The sequence below is a fragment of the Mus musculus genome, chromosome 17 (genome assembly GCF_000001635.26).
Source record: "Mus musculus strain C57BL/6J chromosome 17, GRCm38.p6 C57BL/6J".
NCBI lineage: Eukaryota > Metazoa > Chordata > Mammalia > Rodentia > Muridae > Mus > Mus musculus.
Window position 1 is genome coordinate 29,233,599 of NC_000083.6, and position 16,950 is coordinate 29,250,548.

The window sequence follows — 16,950 nt, forward strand, 5'->3', positions numbered from 1 at the left end:
CTCTCCACTGCAATCTCCCCTGCCCTCTCAGAAGCAGGAGAGTGAACTCACACCTATCTACAAGGCCAGGACAGAGCTCCAGAGCTGGGCTGTCTTTCTCCACGGGGTGCCAGAAGTGTGTTAGCTTAAACAGACAGCAGTAACCAACCTATGGGGCAGAAGCCCAGCTACCCACTAGCTCCTGCCAATTGGTGGAGAAGGAAAGCTGTCGGAGATCCTGAGGAGCCACGCAGCCTGCCTTGGTCTCAGGAGCCCTTATATGCCCGTCCAACAGTCCAACATGACCCTCCCTGCCCAAGCACGAAGCATTTCTGTAATATGAAAAACATAAGCTATTCTTTCCACCCACAGAGCTGATGCAGCTGTAAGCATAAGACAGAGATGCTGGCCTGTCAGGGCGTCTGGAGGAAGAATGGGGCAGCAGCCAGGTGAGCTCTAAATGGCTTTGCAGAATGGTTAACACTCCTAGTCAAGAAAGGTCTGGGATAGACCGTCGGGAAGGAAGAGCTCAAGGCTCCAGGGTGTTTAAAGTCACACTTTCTAGCACTTTTGCTGGATTCTAGCGCCTGGAACCATCTTTCCTCCGGGAATTACTACATCAAGCCATCTCCAGGGCTCTCCACATCCCTGGCATTCAAGCACGGACACAGACCTTGTTACTGTGTGATGTCAACTGCTCAGCCGGCGTAATCGTCCAACCTGTACCATGGTGAAGCCATGCTAAGCAGCGGTGGCGCCAGCCACTGTTCTCAGATTGGTCCATCGCATCCCTGTGATTGACGGGAGGGATCACTATGCTCCTTTTACAGAGGGGGAAACTGAGGCCAGACCAGAGAAGCAGCTCGCCAGGAGCCCCAGGAACAGAGCTGGGGTGTGCTTCAGTGGCAGTGTGCCTTCGTGATATGGGTTTGATCCCCAATAGCCTCAAGTGACTGTTCATTCCAGTGCGTGCGCGCACATATGTGCATGCAAACACACACACACTCACACACAGAGAGACAGGTGGGGGGAGATCACAAGAAAACTGGGATTTGAACCCAGGAAGATAGAGACAAACTTTTTTATTTTTTAAAGATAGTCTCACTACATAGACCAGACTAGCCTGGAACTGACAGAGCTATACCGCCTGCCTCTGTCTCTGCTTACTGGGTGCTGGGACAAGATCCCACTCTTTTTTGCTCTTGTTGTTGGGGGTCTGAGGCAAGGTGTCTCTATGTAGCCCTGGCTGTCCTGGAACTGGCTATGTAGGACAGGCTGGTCTTAAATTCGCAGAGATCCTACTGCCTCTGCCTCTCAAGTGCTAGGATCAAAGGCATGAATCGCCATGCCTAGCTAAGCTCACATTCTTAAGCAACGTATCAAATAACACAAGTCTGGTTACACCCTCAGGCTTGGATCTACCACAGTCAGTGACAGTAGTCATTTGGGAGTAGACCACAGATTGGCCAAAGATGTTCTCTATAGAGGCAGAGACCCTAATGTGTCTATCCCTTGGTGTCGTCTGCCTTCTGTGCACACACTAGGCGCCAGCGAGATTCTGGACAAGATATAGGACCCTGCCCCGGATGCTCTCTGTTCTGCTGAAGTGCCCAGCTCAGGAACAGCACGTGTCTAGAACAGGCCCTAAGACAAGGCAGAGTTCCTGGGGCTGGATCAAGGGAGCCAGAGAACCCACCAGCCACCCTGCAGCCTTGCTCCCAGCTGCCCACCCGGAAGAAGTTGCCAGCAGGGGTTACTGAGATGCTCATGGTAGGACACCCCAAAGTCTCTACTCTAGGGGTTCCAGTTAGTGCTCCAGGACACAGGAGAAGGGACTCTCTAACTGGTAATCATAGAATAAAGCTTATAAGGGCAGTGTGGGCTCTTCAGGTCTCCGCCCTCTCCCAGAGCTGGACCACTGGCCCCAGCGAAAGCAGAGATGATCTAGAGAGTCAAGGCCACCCAGACTGTCCTGTCACCTCCCCTCTGGTCCAAGCGACCATTCTGTCCTCACTCTCCTCACCCAAACCACATCTCCCTCATTTCCACTTCAGGAGGGAAGAAGCAGAGGTTGGCCAGGCCTTCTACAAAATGTGGACCATGTCTCTTCAGAGAGATGGACAGCAGGGTCAACTCAGAACCCTTAGGAACTCTCTGGCACCAGGTACCTCTTACACAGGACATCTTCATCCTTTGGATGCTTCCAGAAAACGGAGAGCGGATCCAAGAGATCCACAGAGGTCTTGGGCTGACCACTGTGGCCACCTGCTGCTCAGTGTACCTACCCTCTTATCTATCTCCCTGTAGTGCTCAGGCCCACTGTGCACCAAGCCCGTGAGCTACCTCTGTAAGCAAGGCTTTCCTGGGAGGAGGCAGACTTCCCAGTTGGGAAACTGAGGCTTAAAGTTGGTCTCAAGTGGCAAGTGAGGAATCCCTCACAAGATGTCTGACTCCAGGTCTCACAGTTATGACCCTTCCTCTCCATGGAGTGGAAGACTCTTACGGGAACGATCCCGTCTCCCATGCTCACTCAGAGGCTCTGCACTCAGGGTCCTGGAGATGTAGAAGCCGGTGCTGTAGGCTGGTGTCTTTCGGGACAAAAGGATGCCCCTGGAAGTGGAAAGCACAAAGCCCTTTCCGGGTAGGGAACAGGCTGTTCAGGAGCTCAGAGGTGGGAAGGCTCTGGGAGACAACTCAAGAGTCTGAAGGCGACAGGCGTGATTGAAGGCGGGAGGCAGGGCTGTGTGCAGAAGGAGGGCAAGCTAACAGCTGCTGACAGCTGAGGAGGTGAGACAGAGCTGATGGGCCATCAGGAAGCTCCCAGCAGAGTAAAGGCATGTTCAAATTGTCTCTGTGTGGGACTGAGGTGTGGGGGATGGACACACATCTGGGAGTCACCGCAGTAGTCCCCTAGAGAGCCTGGCTGGGGACACCACCTCAGCAGCTCTCACTTCAAGTCCTCAGGAGGCAGTTTCCCAGAATCCATCCTCTTTCACACCCGAGGCTAGCATCTCGGGACATATGGACACTTGCCCAATGTCTCAATTCAGTAACTCAGAGATGAGGTGGACAATATCTGACCCAACAGCACCATAAAGCCAAGGTGCGTGGTTTGGAACAAGGGTGCGATGGGGCTCTGGAAATGCTATATGGGCCATTGCCAGGACCTCCAGTGAGTTATATCTGGACCACAATGTTCTTCACAAACCTATCAAAGCAGTGTGCCTAGGGCCAGCCACATGCCTGTCCAGCCTCGGGGCAGCCTATTAAGAGAACCTGAGAGGCCCAGCCCCACAGAGAAGGCCAACCAGTATGGCATTACTGGGGACTTGGAGGTGGCAGCCTACAAAACAAACTCCTTCCTCCCCCTCTTGCCTGGGGATTCTGACACTTCCTCATCAGCCCTTCGCTCCTTTGGCTTAAGATTTTCCCATCAGAGTTACTGGTTTTTAATGGCGCCACACCACTCCTAAGTTCGGCAAGGCTTCCTGCTCTCTGAGACTCTTGTCCCGGTTGATCCTTCTTGCTGGAGGCTAAAGCAAGAGGCTTTCAAATCCTGGGTTCTAAGACAGTGGAGGAGAGGGAGAAGGCTGGGGCAAAGGCCAGGGTAGGGGGAGAAAGGAGGTCACGGGAGGCACAGAGGGTCATGCCTGGGAGGAATGGCGCCAGTCCCTCTCAATTCTCCTTTTGGGGAAAGATAAATCAGGGAGAAAGCCAGAGTGGAGACCCTGGAGCGGCTCCTCCCCTTCCCACTCTGCTGCTGGGACCCCTGTTTCCGTGTCTTCCTCCTGTCCTGGAAGCAACAGCTCCGAATGCAAACTTTCTGGGAACCTGACCCCTGCCTGGCTGCCCATTCAGCCATCGCCACCCGCCGCTGGGCAGGGGGTCTCCGAAGACAGGCAGCGGGGCGCCCGGGAGACGAGAACAGTGAAAAGCAGGCTCGCTAAGCAAAGGCTGAAAGCTACAGAGAAAGAGGGATTCCGGCCCAGGGGCGGGGCAGGGTCCCCCCCCACCCCCGAACCGCGGGCGGCTCACCTGCATGACACCGTGATCTCCACCTTGGTAGCCGGGATGCTGCCCGCCAAGGAGTCGAACTCGCTGAGCGACGCCATGTCCTCGGGTTGCTCCATCGCCCACCGTCCCCCCACCCCACCCAAATTAGTCAATATTCCTGCGCGATTCACGCCTCCTCCGGAGCGGCTGCAGCCCTGGGCTGGGCGGCCAGGGGAGGAGAGGAGCGCGAAGAGGGGGCGTGGGAAGTGCGAGCGGGAAGAGGGCGGAGAGCGGGGGCCCGAGGAGAAACGGGGCGCGAGAGCTGCTGCGGGGAGGGGGGGCGCGGCGAGGGAACCCAGGCGCAGCGGGGAGGGGTCCCCTGAGGGGGCGTGGGGACTCGGGGATGGGGGACGAGGACTGAGCCGCCTCGGGCTTGGGGCGCAGCGCCACGTCCTCTGCTAGGGCTCCGGCTCCGGGGTGCCCTGGACTGCGGGAAAATCAAATGTACCCTGAGTCGCCGCCAGCGCCTCCCGCCAGGCGCGCGCAGCGTGCGGGGTCCGCGGGCGCCGGAGGGGCCGCCCGCAGGGGCCGGGGCGGGGCCAGGGCGGGGTCTGCGCGGGGCGAGTGTGGGAGCAATGTGTGAGTGTGTGAGTGTGCGCGCGTGTGTGTGCACGCGCGTGGCAGGCGTGGGGACGCGGCTCCGGATGACGGGGACAGGGCTGGCGACAGCCAGAGACGGTCCCAGGGCGCGCGCCGCCCTCTGCGCAAGTTCCCCCACCCCACTTGTCCAGCCGGGGTCTGCGTGCTGGGGGAGGGGAACGGTCCAAGGGGCACCTGTTTGGGCAGCGTCTAGGCGGGGTTCGGGGAAGAGGGCTCGGCTGAGTGTGCGCACCGCCACCGGAGGGTCTAAGCCCTCCACCCTCCACCTCCTTTTGGGGAGGCGGCGATCAGCCTGGTGCCAGGAAGGCTGGTCTGGTTTCCGACGTAGGGTGGGTCAGTGGGAGCTTGCCCATCTGCCTCTGGTGTCCGCAAAGCCTGGTCTTGGCTAGTCGCCTGAACCTTTACCCAGCTCCTTCGTCGTCCTCCTCCTCCTTCTCTCTTCGTGACCACAGGGGCCGAGCCAACCCCCGGGTCTGTCTGGAAGCTTCCTCCACTAGACCAAGTGGCTGGCCTCAGCTCCCTGGGCTTTGCAACCAGCAACCCAGTATACCAGGCTCAGAGCCCTGCACTGGGAAGCGAGGGGAGCGTCAAAGCATCTCTCAGGCAGACTTCCCAGGCTCAGCCTGCCCTCTGGGCCTGGGGTTGCAGCGCCAAGCCAGCTGTGCACGGAGTTTCCTCTCCAGCAAATCCACCCGTGGCCCCTCCTCAGCCTCGGTGTAAGCTTAGCTGAGACAAGACGCGCGGAGCAGCGGCAACTTCCTCACCCACCACCTCATACATCGTGGATGCCTGTCGCTATCGGTGGTGGCCTTCTGGCAGCCGGGCATTCCGAGCAGGTGCACCCGAACGCCGTTTGAAATCAATTTTCAAAACGTCAGTCAGAGCCCGAGTTGAAGACAAACAGAACACCTTCCTTGGACCTGCACAAGTGATTCCTGTTTACCTAGGGCTCCAGATCAGCTGGACTCAGTTCTGTTGCCTGGGGCAGACAGCCAGGGGTGCTGGATTCCCCCAGGATGAAGGAGAGGGGACAACTCACTTTTGGGTTGGGCCTGCACAAAGAACACCTCAGTCTCTGCTTGTTTTTTGTGGGTTTTTGTTTGTTTTGTTTTTTATTGTTTTTCAATTTTCAATTGATTTTAAATTTAGAACAAAATCAGTCTGAGCCCCAAGTGAGCTGCTAGTCAATATGTCTAAAACTATCACTATCGTCCAATATGGTGGTGAGAATGAGTCTAAGGAGACGTTCACACCCAGGACGGTGCTCGGCCTGTGTTTGTGGGACGAGGACAATTTCTAACGCCATAGAACGGGATGGTACCAGGGCAGAAAGATGTGAAGTGACTTGCCAAGATTTAGGATTAGGAACGTGATTTTATTTTTTTCATCATTTTGTTTTGTTTTTCAAGACAGGGTTTCTCTGTGTGTAGCCCTGGCTGTCCTGGAACTTGCTCTGTGGACCAGGCTGTCCTCAAACTCACAAAGATCTGCCCTACTCTGCCTCCCTGGCATGATCAAAGGCATGTGCCACTGCTACCTAGAAGGGATGTGGTTTTTTTGTTTGTTTGTTTGTTTGTTCTTTTGTTTTTTTGTTGGTTTTTGTTTGTTTTGTTTTGTTTTTTCGAGACAAGGTTTCTCTGTGCAGCCCTCCCTGGCTGTCCTGGAACTCACTTTGTAGATCAGGCTGGCCTCGAACTCAGAAATCCACCTGCCACTGCCTCCCAAGTGCTGAGATTAAAGGCATGTGCCACCACGCCCAGCAGGGATGTGTTTTAAAACACAATTCTAAATGATTGGACAAAGATTAGGTTACCCCTTTACTACAGACATGCTGTGGGCATGGGGCAGCAAGAACAGTACTGCTCACCCGGTACCTCCCCCCTCTGTCTCCCATGTCAGCTATGGGGTGGCAGAGAAGTTGTTCAGCTGAGAGTCTGCCGATGATCTTGAAAAGTGACAGCATTTGGAGTGGTGACTCTAGGGTCTCTTTGCAGAAGCATATAGTCTGTATTGCAGAGGCAGGAGGATCTCTGTGAGTTCCAGGCCAGCCTGGTCTACAGGGGGAATTCCAGGACAGACAGGGCTATGTAGAGAGACCCTGTCTCAAAAATAACCACAACAAAAGGCAAAAAGGCAGGGTGTCTGTTCCTAAAAGCTACAGGCTAGTTGGGCTTCAGGATGTGTGGACAGAACTAGCCAGCATTGAGGAGGGCTGTGGAAGGTGACATAGAAGGCCAGGGATCAGGGGACAAGGGGGCAGAATGGGAACCCAGAGGGGAGGTAACTGACAGATCACACTGAGAGTGAGGCCTTGCATGGGCCTAGAGTCAGCCCTGAGACAGACTGGACAGAGTGCCTGAGAGATCAGGGAAAGCAGTGTGGCTGGCAGGACCACTGACCCCTGCACAAGGACTGGGTTCCAGGATTCTTCTCACTCCATCTGCCCAAACAGGGGCTTCTGCTAGCTCTTGGCTCCATGGCTAATATGGCTGACAGCCCCATGCTCCAGAAGGAGTCACCTATGGCATGGCTAGCCTGACACACAGGGTGGCTGAGACTGTCCCAGAGCCGGGGAAGGTCCTGGCCTGAGATGCAGACTCCAGCAGGTGTACTGGGCTTAACTTTCGCCTCATTGCCAGCAGTGAGGCTGAGCTGCCTTCTTCAGGGACGACTTTAGAACTTAGGCCGGGCCGGGCATGGTGGCACATGCCTTTAATCCCAGCACTGAGTTCCAGGCCAGCCTGGTCTACAAAGTGAGTTCCAGGACAGCCAAGGCTACACAGAGAAACCCTGTCTCAAAAAATCAAAAAAAAAAAAAAGAACTTAGGCCGGAGGTCTGTGCCTGGCAACCACAGATCTAGAGTGTATGTCAAAGGTGAAGGCTCAAGGTTAGTGGAGGTACAAGATGAAGCCAAGAGGCTGCAGGTAAGAAGCCACAATGTCAGGCTCCAGCTACCACCAGCCTGTCCAAAAGGGGACACCAAAGGAGAGGAGGAAGTCTGAGAGACACCTCTCTGCACCATGGCCATCTTAGTAGTCAGACCCAGAACAAAACTCTCTGATGAGTGTGCGGAGCGTCGCTTCTGGTCTTTGCTCAAACTATTCACTGAAGATTTAAAGCAATCCCGTGAGTGATACATTTGGGTGAATTTGTTCTCTAGAAGGTATCACAGAAATCTGGTCACTGGGCCACCCGAGACATCCTGATAGGCCCTCTGGTAACCCATCACATGCTGCAGACTGACTCTGGGGGCCTAGAACCCAGATCAGAAGCAACCTTGACCCCGGCCCACCCGCCACGGAAGCACCATCATCTCTCTGATTAAAAACCTCGATCACGGACCCGGGGGCGTGCCCGGAAGAGCTAAGATAATCAGCGTCAGCACTTTGCCTTCGCCGTCCAAGACTGCAGACGGCCTTCATTTGACCTGATTCGTGGTGTTAATGACAGCAGAGCAATTTTGAGAGGCAGCTTGCTCTCGGCATCTATAAGGAGAGGAAAAGCACTGAGGGCTGGGGACCAAGCTCCTTGCAGAGGCGGCAGCTGCAGTCACCCTCCCCCTCCACCCCTGCCCCTCCCCTCCCCTCCAGAGGCACTTTGAGTAAGTGCTGCCCTCCGATCTGCCCTGATACGATGGGAGAAAGCTGATGTGAGGGCTGGAGCCAGAGTGTGCAAGGGGACAGTGTGTGCATGTGCGTGTGTCGGGGAGAGGTACCCGTGCTATACCTGAGAACATTGCTGGGTGAACACAGCCTTGGACCTGGAAGAGCGCATAGCTTACTTAGAGGCATGGGCTGCACATGAGCTGCCCATTTACCTGCTCATTTAGAAGCTACTATGAAGGCTGGTGAGATGGCTCAGCGGGCAAGAGCACTGGCTGCTTTTCCGAAGGTTCTGAGTTCAAATCCCAGCGACCACATGGTGGCTCACAACCATCTGTAATGGGATCTGATGCCCTCTTCTGGGGAAGGAGAGCCAGAGGACAGGAGGAAGCTTGAAGCCGCTGGAATGAGGTAGGATGCAGAGTCTGACTCCATCCACTGATAGAGATACTAGAAGGGACTTGGCTCAGAGACTGTGTGAGTTAACCCCCTTGATTGCTGAAAATCTTAGAGGAGAGTGTTGTATTCCAGGTCATTGGAGGCTTCCCCAGCAAGAAACCCCACTCATAATAGTAAGGCTGGGCACTCAAGACTCCCCATCCTGCTTGCTGCCACCAACTCAAAGTGAAGCCCTGATTGTTGCTGTAGCTCGGGATTCCCTTCTCTTGGGACCAGTTCCCAAGTCTGACTGGCCCTCTGTGGCCTGCCTTTCTTTTTGGCTTTCTCCCTCCAACCTCTTGCCTTTACAGCCCAGGACCTGGAACCCTCACAAGCGTGTGTGTGTGTGTGTGTGTGTGTGTGTGTGTGTGTGTACTAGTGTATGAAGCACAGATCACCCTTTGCTCCAGACCTCCTCTCCCACCATGTTATCGTCCCACACTAGAACATTCCATTAATCTCTTTGGCTGCATCTCTTTGGTCACTTCAGCGACCACAGCCAGCCGCACAGGCCTTCCTGGGCTGCAGTTCATCACCTCAGCCTTTATACCTGCTCTTTCGTTTCCCTTGCTTGGAAGAGTGTTCCCGGCTGTGTCAATGCCCACCCCCTTCACAGAGAAGAACCTGCCCTGTCAGAGGAGCTTGCCACTCACCGCTGCCTATCTCTGTCCTTTCCTTTTGTCTGTTTTCCCACTAGGAAAAGCTTTACACAGACAAGGGCTGTCTTGCTCATTGTCGATTCCCGGCACCGGAGGACAGTGCAGGTACCAAGAGATCATGTGCGGCAGGCGCTTGATTCATCTGAAATGCCCACTCTTGCCCTTGGAAGCACCGAGTCCTTGGAAAGACCCCCAGAGTCCTCTTCAGTATATCAAAGAAGTGCCCATCACGCGCATCATTAAACATTTATTCTGCATGTGTCAGGAACGCATCGAGGGAACTGTGTGTCAACAATCTGGCTGACACCATCAGGGTCTGAGGCCAGAGCCTCGCAGAAAGGAAGGATAAGATGTTTCCATCTTATTTACTGAGAATCTGCCACGAACACAGCATCGAGAATCTCACATCTGCCGCCCACTCAGTCCTCGACACTGCCGTCCCACTTAACAAATCTCTGCTTCTGCACCGCCTGCTGCACCCAGTCATCTCTAGGGTGGAGGGCTCAGGCGGCCAGAGCGTCAGGCTCAATGCAGGGCAGTTCAGACACACAGCTCTAGAGTTTCCCACTGGCTGCACTTCCTCAGGTGAGGTACCTGGACCCAGTCCTCTCCAGCGGCTTCATTCTCCCAAGCTCGCGGAGCTGGGAGCCCCGGACAGGATGCAAGCCTTGGGTCTTGTAGGCTGAGACCCTGACCCCATGCAGACCTCATCCTGATGCTCAGAGCAACGCCCATCTTCCAGTCTCACCACATCCCAGCATAAACATCACAGCCTGTCACTTCCCTTGATTCTCCTCCCTGGCAAACTTCATCCAGTGTCAGTGCCACAGAAAACTTAAAAGATGGCTCTGCAGATCTGGAAACTGAGGCCCATGGGGGGGAAAGAAATCCCTCTAGGGCTGTTTGCCAGTGAGTGGTAATTAGCAACAAAAGCTAATACATGCTCAGATTCAAATTAGACTCTGGGGAGTTTTTTTTGGTTGTTGTTGTTGTTGGTAGTGTTGGTGTTTGTTTGTTTGTTTTTGTTCCTTTTGGAGACAGAATCTTATGTAGCCCAGGCTGGCCTCAAACCCTCTATGGCCCTGACTCCACCTCTAGGGCGCTGAGATTAGAAACTTGGTTTTAGATACTGCAGAGGATTAAACTCAGCGAACAGTCTACCAACTGAGCTATATTCCCAGTCTAGATCTGCACTGGCCCTGATTCTTGATTGGACCATAGCCCTAGCTGGCCCTGAACTCACAGGCTATCCTCCTGCCTCAGCCTCCTGAGTAATGGGATTTTCAGTATGAATCATTTTACCTCAGCTTCTTCTAGGAAGGATGGGTGCCTTGACTTTCACCTCATTAGCACGTAGATGCACCGTTTCTGACCCCACAATGAGTTCTGTGTGCTCATCCCTGCTAACAAGATCCACAAGAGCTAGCTTGGCTGCCCCTGCCCTTTTCTCTCAGCCTGTGCCTCAGACTCCGCCTCTTCCCGATTAGCCTGGACTCGATGATCATCCTCCTGGCTTTGCCCAGCCTCAGCCCTGGGTCTAAGGTCCCCCCCCCCAACTCCCTTTATAGTGCTGGTGCTGGAAGCTAAGACCTAGCCCATGCCAGCAAGCACTCTGCCACTTAGCTACAACCTCAGCTCCTAGTTCCATTTGGAAACAGCCTCCTCCCTCCTGTGGCAGCCTGGCTTGCTTTGGGGCTTGCTGAACTCCCCGCTCCATGTTAAGACCTCTCCCCTTGTCTGAGCATCTTAGAAAACAGGAGACTTGACTCCTCACATTTGTCTCAAGCTGCAAAGCAGACTCAGCCCCTCCCTGTCCTGCCAGCCTCCCAGGGTCTTCTTGACCCACACTCTCAAGCCTCGGGGGAGGAGGAGGAGCAGGGAGCACAGCCTCTTGTCCAATTCCATTCCTTAACTCCTCCTCTTCCTCCTCCCCTGACTGGCTCCAAAGACCCTGGCACCCTCTCCCTCGGGCATCTAAAAAACGGGGGGGGGGGGGGGGGGAACAGGAGAGGCTGTTGCTGCCCCGAGGCCCTAGCTGTCTGTCTCTCTCCTAGTGTTTCATGTGCTGGGCAGCCTGGGAAGCCACTGAGGATGAAACATCCTCTCCCCCTCTTAAGCTCTAAATTGATTTTCATGCCACGCGATTCGTGTTTGCTTGCCTGGCTTCGGAGGTAACTGAAATGTGCACAGAATGCCAGGAGCCGGGCTTCCTGTGCAAACCGAAGTCCCGGAGGCCCTGCCCTGGCGTGCCTGCTGGAGTCTTCAGCTGCCTGCCGTGATTTCCCTGAGTTTATTAGCTCTGCCTCCCACTCCCAGCAGCTCAGCAGGCACATTTGGTGGCCTGCCTCTTCTACCTTTGGCTAGGAACAGCCGCCCTGATCTCCAGTTCTCTGATAATTCCATCAGCGCTTAGGTGAGGCTCAGGTGTCAGGCTCAGGAGCTGCCACTGGCCTAACGTCTTTCCACCCTCTCTTCTGGGATCTTCCTTCATTAGGTTTTCCCTAGTAGGGAAAAGATAGGATCAAAGGTATAATTCCATGGCACAGATCTTCCTTAGTATGTACCAGGCTCTGGGTTCCATGCACATGCGCGCACGCGTGCGCACACACACACGCACACACACACACAAACTTCCAGTGCGACTGAGGGACAAAGCAGACCAGGGAGGAAGGGAATTTTGCAGCCCTGCATTGAGCATCCATTGGAACCAGAAGCCACCCAGTACCTGAGCTCACCAAGTCCCTTGTCCCTCTGCTTCCGGAAAAGGAGCCACAAAGGCAAAGCCTTCAGGATTAAACATGGCTGAGAACGATGGTGGGCTGTGGATTCCCCTTCCTTTGATGGCTTCCTTCTTACATGTGTATGCTGACCCTGGACAGCCACTTTCCCTGTCAGTTAATGAGGAAGTAGAGATGTGCTTGGCTCCTCCCCCGCACTGCCTCTGCCTCTACTGAGTACACAGGGCACAGCTCTTAATGGAGCCCAGCCAGACCCTCGAGGAGAGGGAAGTGATTTCAATGAGCAGAGCCCAGCAGTTCGGCCATTATACTTCTGACCCAATAAACACACTGATTAGGGTCACGTGTGTCCTGGCCCCAGCGGCTGGCTTCTGGGGAGGGGCTGAGGACTTAGGAGCAGGGTGGATGTCCCCACCTGCAAGGTCATCTTCCCCCTCTATGTATCAAGGACGGGAACAAATGAAACAGAGCTAAACTCAGCAAGAAATCCCCAAATCCGTTCCTAGCCAGCAGCCTTGGGTTCATTGTTCCATCTGTCCATCTACTCTACAGGGCTTTGGTACATTCTCAGTTTGATCATCCAGAAATGGGTGTAATAAGGTCAGCCTCAGAGGTTGGTTTGGTGTTAAATACACAGTGGGCAGCGGTGACACATGCCTTTAATCCCAGCGCTCAGATCTCTGAGTTCAAGGCCAGTCTGGTCTGTAGAGAGTTCCAGAACAGCCAGGGATACAGAGAGACCCTGTCTCAAAAATACAAAACAAAGACAGAAATACTCACGTTGAACTGTTTTCTCAAGTGAAGTTATTTCCTGGCTAATGTGAGTGACTCCGAATTACCAAAGAAAGAATGACTTTACTGCCCAGGGAAGGACTAAACATTAAGGAGGAGCCAGCTTCTTTAGGACCAAGTACGTACATAAACAGGCCCAGGTTCAGGTCTCCTGCAACCCAGACATGGGAATGTCTGACTAGACCAGCCGACAGAGGATGGTGCACCTTAGCACACGAAGCTCTCGTCGGCTCACTCTGCTGGGCTCACGGCTCAGTTCTAGTTGGTGGCAATCTGAGCAGTCCTTGGTTTTCCTCATTCCAAGAGCAGCTGGTTTGGCTTAGCAAAATCATGGAAAGGTGTCTCTGCCTCTTGAGGCAGCTGAGAGGCTAAGCTGTATTCATAGTTCCCCCTAGTGGCAGAGTTCCAGAATAGCATGTGAAATGCAAACTTGGCAGCTGGAGGGATCTTCTCACATTGACCTATATTCAGACTTGAAGCTCACAGGGCCTAGTTCAAACCTTAGCCTGTCCAACAAGGAAACTAAATTTAAGGTGTCATGTGGTTCGCCAAGGTGACACAAAAGTTTTTACACTCCCGAGTTCGCACATTTTGCCCTGTGGTTTTAGACAGGGATTTTTTTTTTAAATTTATTTTATGTATGTGAGTACAATGTAGCTGTACAGACGGTTGTGAGCCTTCAAGTGGTTGTTGGGAATTGAATTTTTAGGACCTCTGCTCACTCCAGCCAACCCTGCTCACTTCAATTGGCCTTGCTTGCTCTAGCCCAAAGATTTATTATTATACATAAGTACACTGTAGCTGTATTCAGACACACCAGAAGAGGGCATCAGATCTCATTACAGGTGGTTGTGAGCCATCATGTGGTTGCTGGGATTTGAACTCAGGACCTTCAGAAGAAGAGCAGTCAGTCCTCTTAACCGCTGAGCCATCTTGCCAGCTTTCTCTTGCCTTCTTGCTCTCCCTCTGTCCTCTTGCCCCTCTCTCTGCTCAAGGCCAGCCTCTACTTACTCTTTCTCTGCTTTTGTCTCTAATATCCTCTTAACTCTCCTCCCCATGCCCAAATAAACACTATTCTATACGGAAAAAAATTAATATGTGAGTGTGTTTGTATGAGTTTATGTGCACATGTGAGTCCAGGAGGCTAGAAGAGAGGAGTCAGGTGCCCTAGAGTTGACTGGAGTTACAGGCAGTGGTGAATCTCCCTGTGGGTGCCGAGAGCTGAATGTTGGTCCTGTGCAAGAGAAGCAAGCACCGGCTCTTAACCACTGAGCCATCCCTCCCACCCAGATGGAACTCTTTAGTTTTCTCTTTCTTTCTCCTGGAGATGGGGCTCTCAGACCAGGCTGATTTCCAGACTTACCACCACAGGCAGGAATTCTAAATCACCAGTTTGGAAGAACAAACAGGAATCCAATTTCTCTGTGAGACCAAACCAGCCTTAGCTCCTATCCTTGTCGCCTGCAATTTGTCTCAACTGTCCCCAGCTGCTGGACTGTTGTCCTCTTTCCTGGCGCTCACCTAAATCACAGAAGCCTGCTCTATGGAGCCCGGTTCTGAGGGCGCAAAGTGCCTCTTGGCAGGAACCACCCGGCTTAAACACATGTTCTTGCCAGTGTTCCCTCCTCCGCACTCCGCAAGTGTGGTGCCGGAGGGGCCACGGGGAGGCTCAGATTGGCTCGAGGATCTGGGGGTAGGAGCCGATCACCATTTGTGGGGAAAGCTATTTTGACATATTCTGGAGATGTGATCCAAAAATAAACGAAGCTGAGGGCTTCCAGAGGGCCGAGTGGAAAAGGCTTTTGCTTTCATGCCAGCCAAAACCGAGGTCTGTGACTCTGGGCGCAGCTATTTCGGCCAGTGAGCCTCCATCTATTTTTCCTGATGGAGGACGTTTTATTTGAGTCACTGGGCAATAACCTCAAAAACATTATCCAGGTGCTGGGATGCATGGAATGAGACTGGCCTTGCTGAGGTCAAAGCAGGGAGGGGAGCAGGGTTCTGGGAGATGGGCATCAAAAAGTGGGTAGGAGTTAGGTGCAATGGTAGGGTACTTACCTGACAAACAGGAGGTCCTGTGTTCTCTACGCCAGCACTGGGATGGGATGACACACAAGGCTGAAGAGGTATGTGTTGTGGCTTTAAGGTCTATTGGTACCAGAGGTGTTTCCAATACCAGCTCCTGCTCTGAACACCTGCTCTGCCATGCACAGCAGTGTGACCCCATTGCAGAGAATGGCCGTGAGTTCAAGGCCAGCCTCTGACCCAACCCTAACTTTTGGATAAGAAGGTCATTCCCAGCTACAGAGAGTTAAGGGGTGCCTGGGATACACAAGGACCTGTGGAAGACGTTTCCAGGTCGCTTCACAGGTGTCCTACGGCTCCAGGGTCCCCTCCCTTCTCGGCCACTTGCCCCCGCTGACAGGCACTGTGGTGCTCACAGCAGGGCCTGGTACTTAATGTCCCTAAGGGGGCACAGCGGGGGACTGTTCTCTGATGTTCATCTCAGCAATCAGATCGGGATTCACTGAACTCAGCCTGGGCTTTCTCTTCTCTCCCCAGGCCACTCAAGGCAGGCTGTGGGGTCAAGGGCCTTACGCTACTGCAAAAACTCCTTCCTTGGGTTCCTATTAGACAAACATGGCCTCTTGCCTTGCGACCAGAAGTGTGGCACCTGGACCAGCAGTGAACGCTAATGTACTGAACCTGAGTGCCGGCTTGCACGCCTTATAGCATGGATGCTTGGCTTCTTCCACTGACTTTTTCACTCCTAACCTCAAACCTTTCTCACCAAGTCTAGAATCTTCCCACAAAGGCTACCTCTTTCCTGTTCTTTGAGCCCCAGAAGTCCCACAGCCCTTCATTACTCTCTACCTAAGTCAGAAACTGGTGCCTTCCCCACCACCCAAGGTAGAAACGGTCACACCAACGGTCTAATGGTCTTACTTACTGTGACAGTGACACAGCTAACAGGCTAATTCAGTGGGACCCCTGTTAACCAGGCTCAGGACCTCAGGCTTCCTAGGAGTCACTACAAGTTGGGAAACACTCAGGTCCCCTCTTTTGAGGCCCTGCGCTGTCAGCCTTGGCATGTGTGTGGAGACTTTTTCTAGAAGCCAGGAACAGTGCTGGGCTGCTCTCTTGCCCAGTGTATGCAGAACTGTAACCTCACAGCAACAATGGTTCTCCTACTGGCCCAGAGCCCGGAGACGGGTTATAGCTCTGGGAGGTGACAGACGGGTGACTTGTGGCTGGAGGTCACAAGTTACTAACAGTGTGGAACTCTGCACACCAGCGCCATCTTCAGGGCTTGTTGTTGGGCTTTCCTTCTTCATTATTGAGAGGAAATTTTCTTCGTTTCTGTACTCAAACCCATGCGGATAAGGCCCTTACACATTTAATCGGGTACATTAACCCTGGACCAATGGCAAACAATTAAGTCGAACCTTTTCTAACTTCTGTATAATGGAAGCTTTCCTTCTTTGCCAGGAGAAAGGGCTTGAAGCGGGAAGGCTTGTGGAATGAAACTTAGGTCAGTTCCCAAAATGTATGCACAATGACACACAGGCACACAGCACCTAAGAGGCTCCCACTGTGAGGAAGCAAAGCCATGCGGGGCCGGGCGCTGCCTCAGGCCCACAGCAACACGGGGTGGGGTGGCGGTGGATCTCCTCCCACTGCAAGGGATGACTGTGTGTGTCGTGTTCCCCCCCCCCCCCCAGGAACTGCTTTCATCTGCCCTGTGAGGTTTTCTTGATTGCCGATTGATAAGGAGGGCACAGCTCACTGTGGGCAGCTCCTAGGCAGGTAGGCCTGGGTGATTTAAGAGAAATGGCTGAGCAAGTGAGGGACTCTAGGCAGGGAGCAGCCTCTCCGATGGTCTCCATTTGAGTTCTTCCTGCCCCGTCTTCCCTGGATGGAGACTGACCTGGGAGCTGAAAGATGGAGTGAACCCTTTCCTCCTGCAGGTTGCTTCTGCTCGGAGTTGGCTCACTGCAGCTCAGCCACCCCTCCCTCCCCCAGAGCACCGGGAGGCGGTGGTGCTCGAGAAGTCCCTTGGTTCTGCCTCTCTCCAGCAGGAGCTGTTC

At 53.8% G+C, this 16,950-nt stretch overlaps 1 protein-coding gene and 1 long non-coding RNA gene across 3 annotated transcripts in view; one reads left to right on the forward strand and one right to left on the reverse strand.

The window, feature by feature from the left end:
* Positions 1-4,192, reverse strand: part of Cpne5 (copine V) — an 81,270-nt gene extending 77,078 nt beyond the window's left edge. For both annotated transcript variants that reach the window (NM_153166.2, NM_001360239.1), the window contains exon 1: positions 4,015-4,192. In NM_153166.2, the coding sequence (NP_694806.1) occupies positions 4,015-4,109 (95 nt within the window). In that variant the 5' untranslated portion in view covers positions 4,110-4,192. The remainder of the gene's footprint in view (positions 1-4,014) is intronic.
* Positions 4,193-7,435: 3,243 nt separating this feature from the next.
* On the forward strand, positions 7,436-10,287 carry Gm41557. Its single transcript, XR_876719.1, has 2 exons — positions 7,436-8,646; positions 9,371-10,287. It is a non-coding gene; the product is annotated as a predicted gene, 41557 (long non-coding RNA).
* Positions 10,288-16,950: the final 6,663 nt, after the last annotated feature.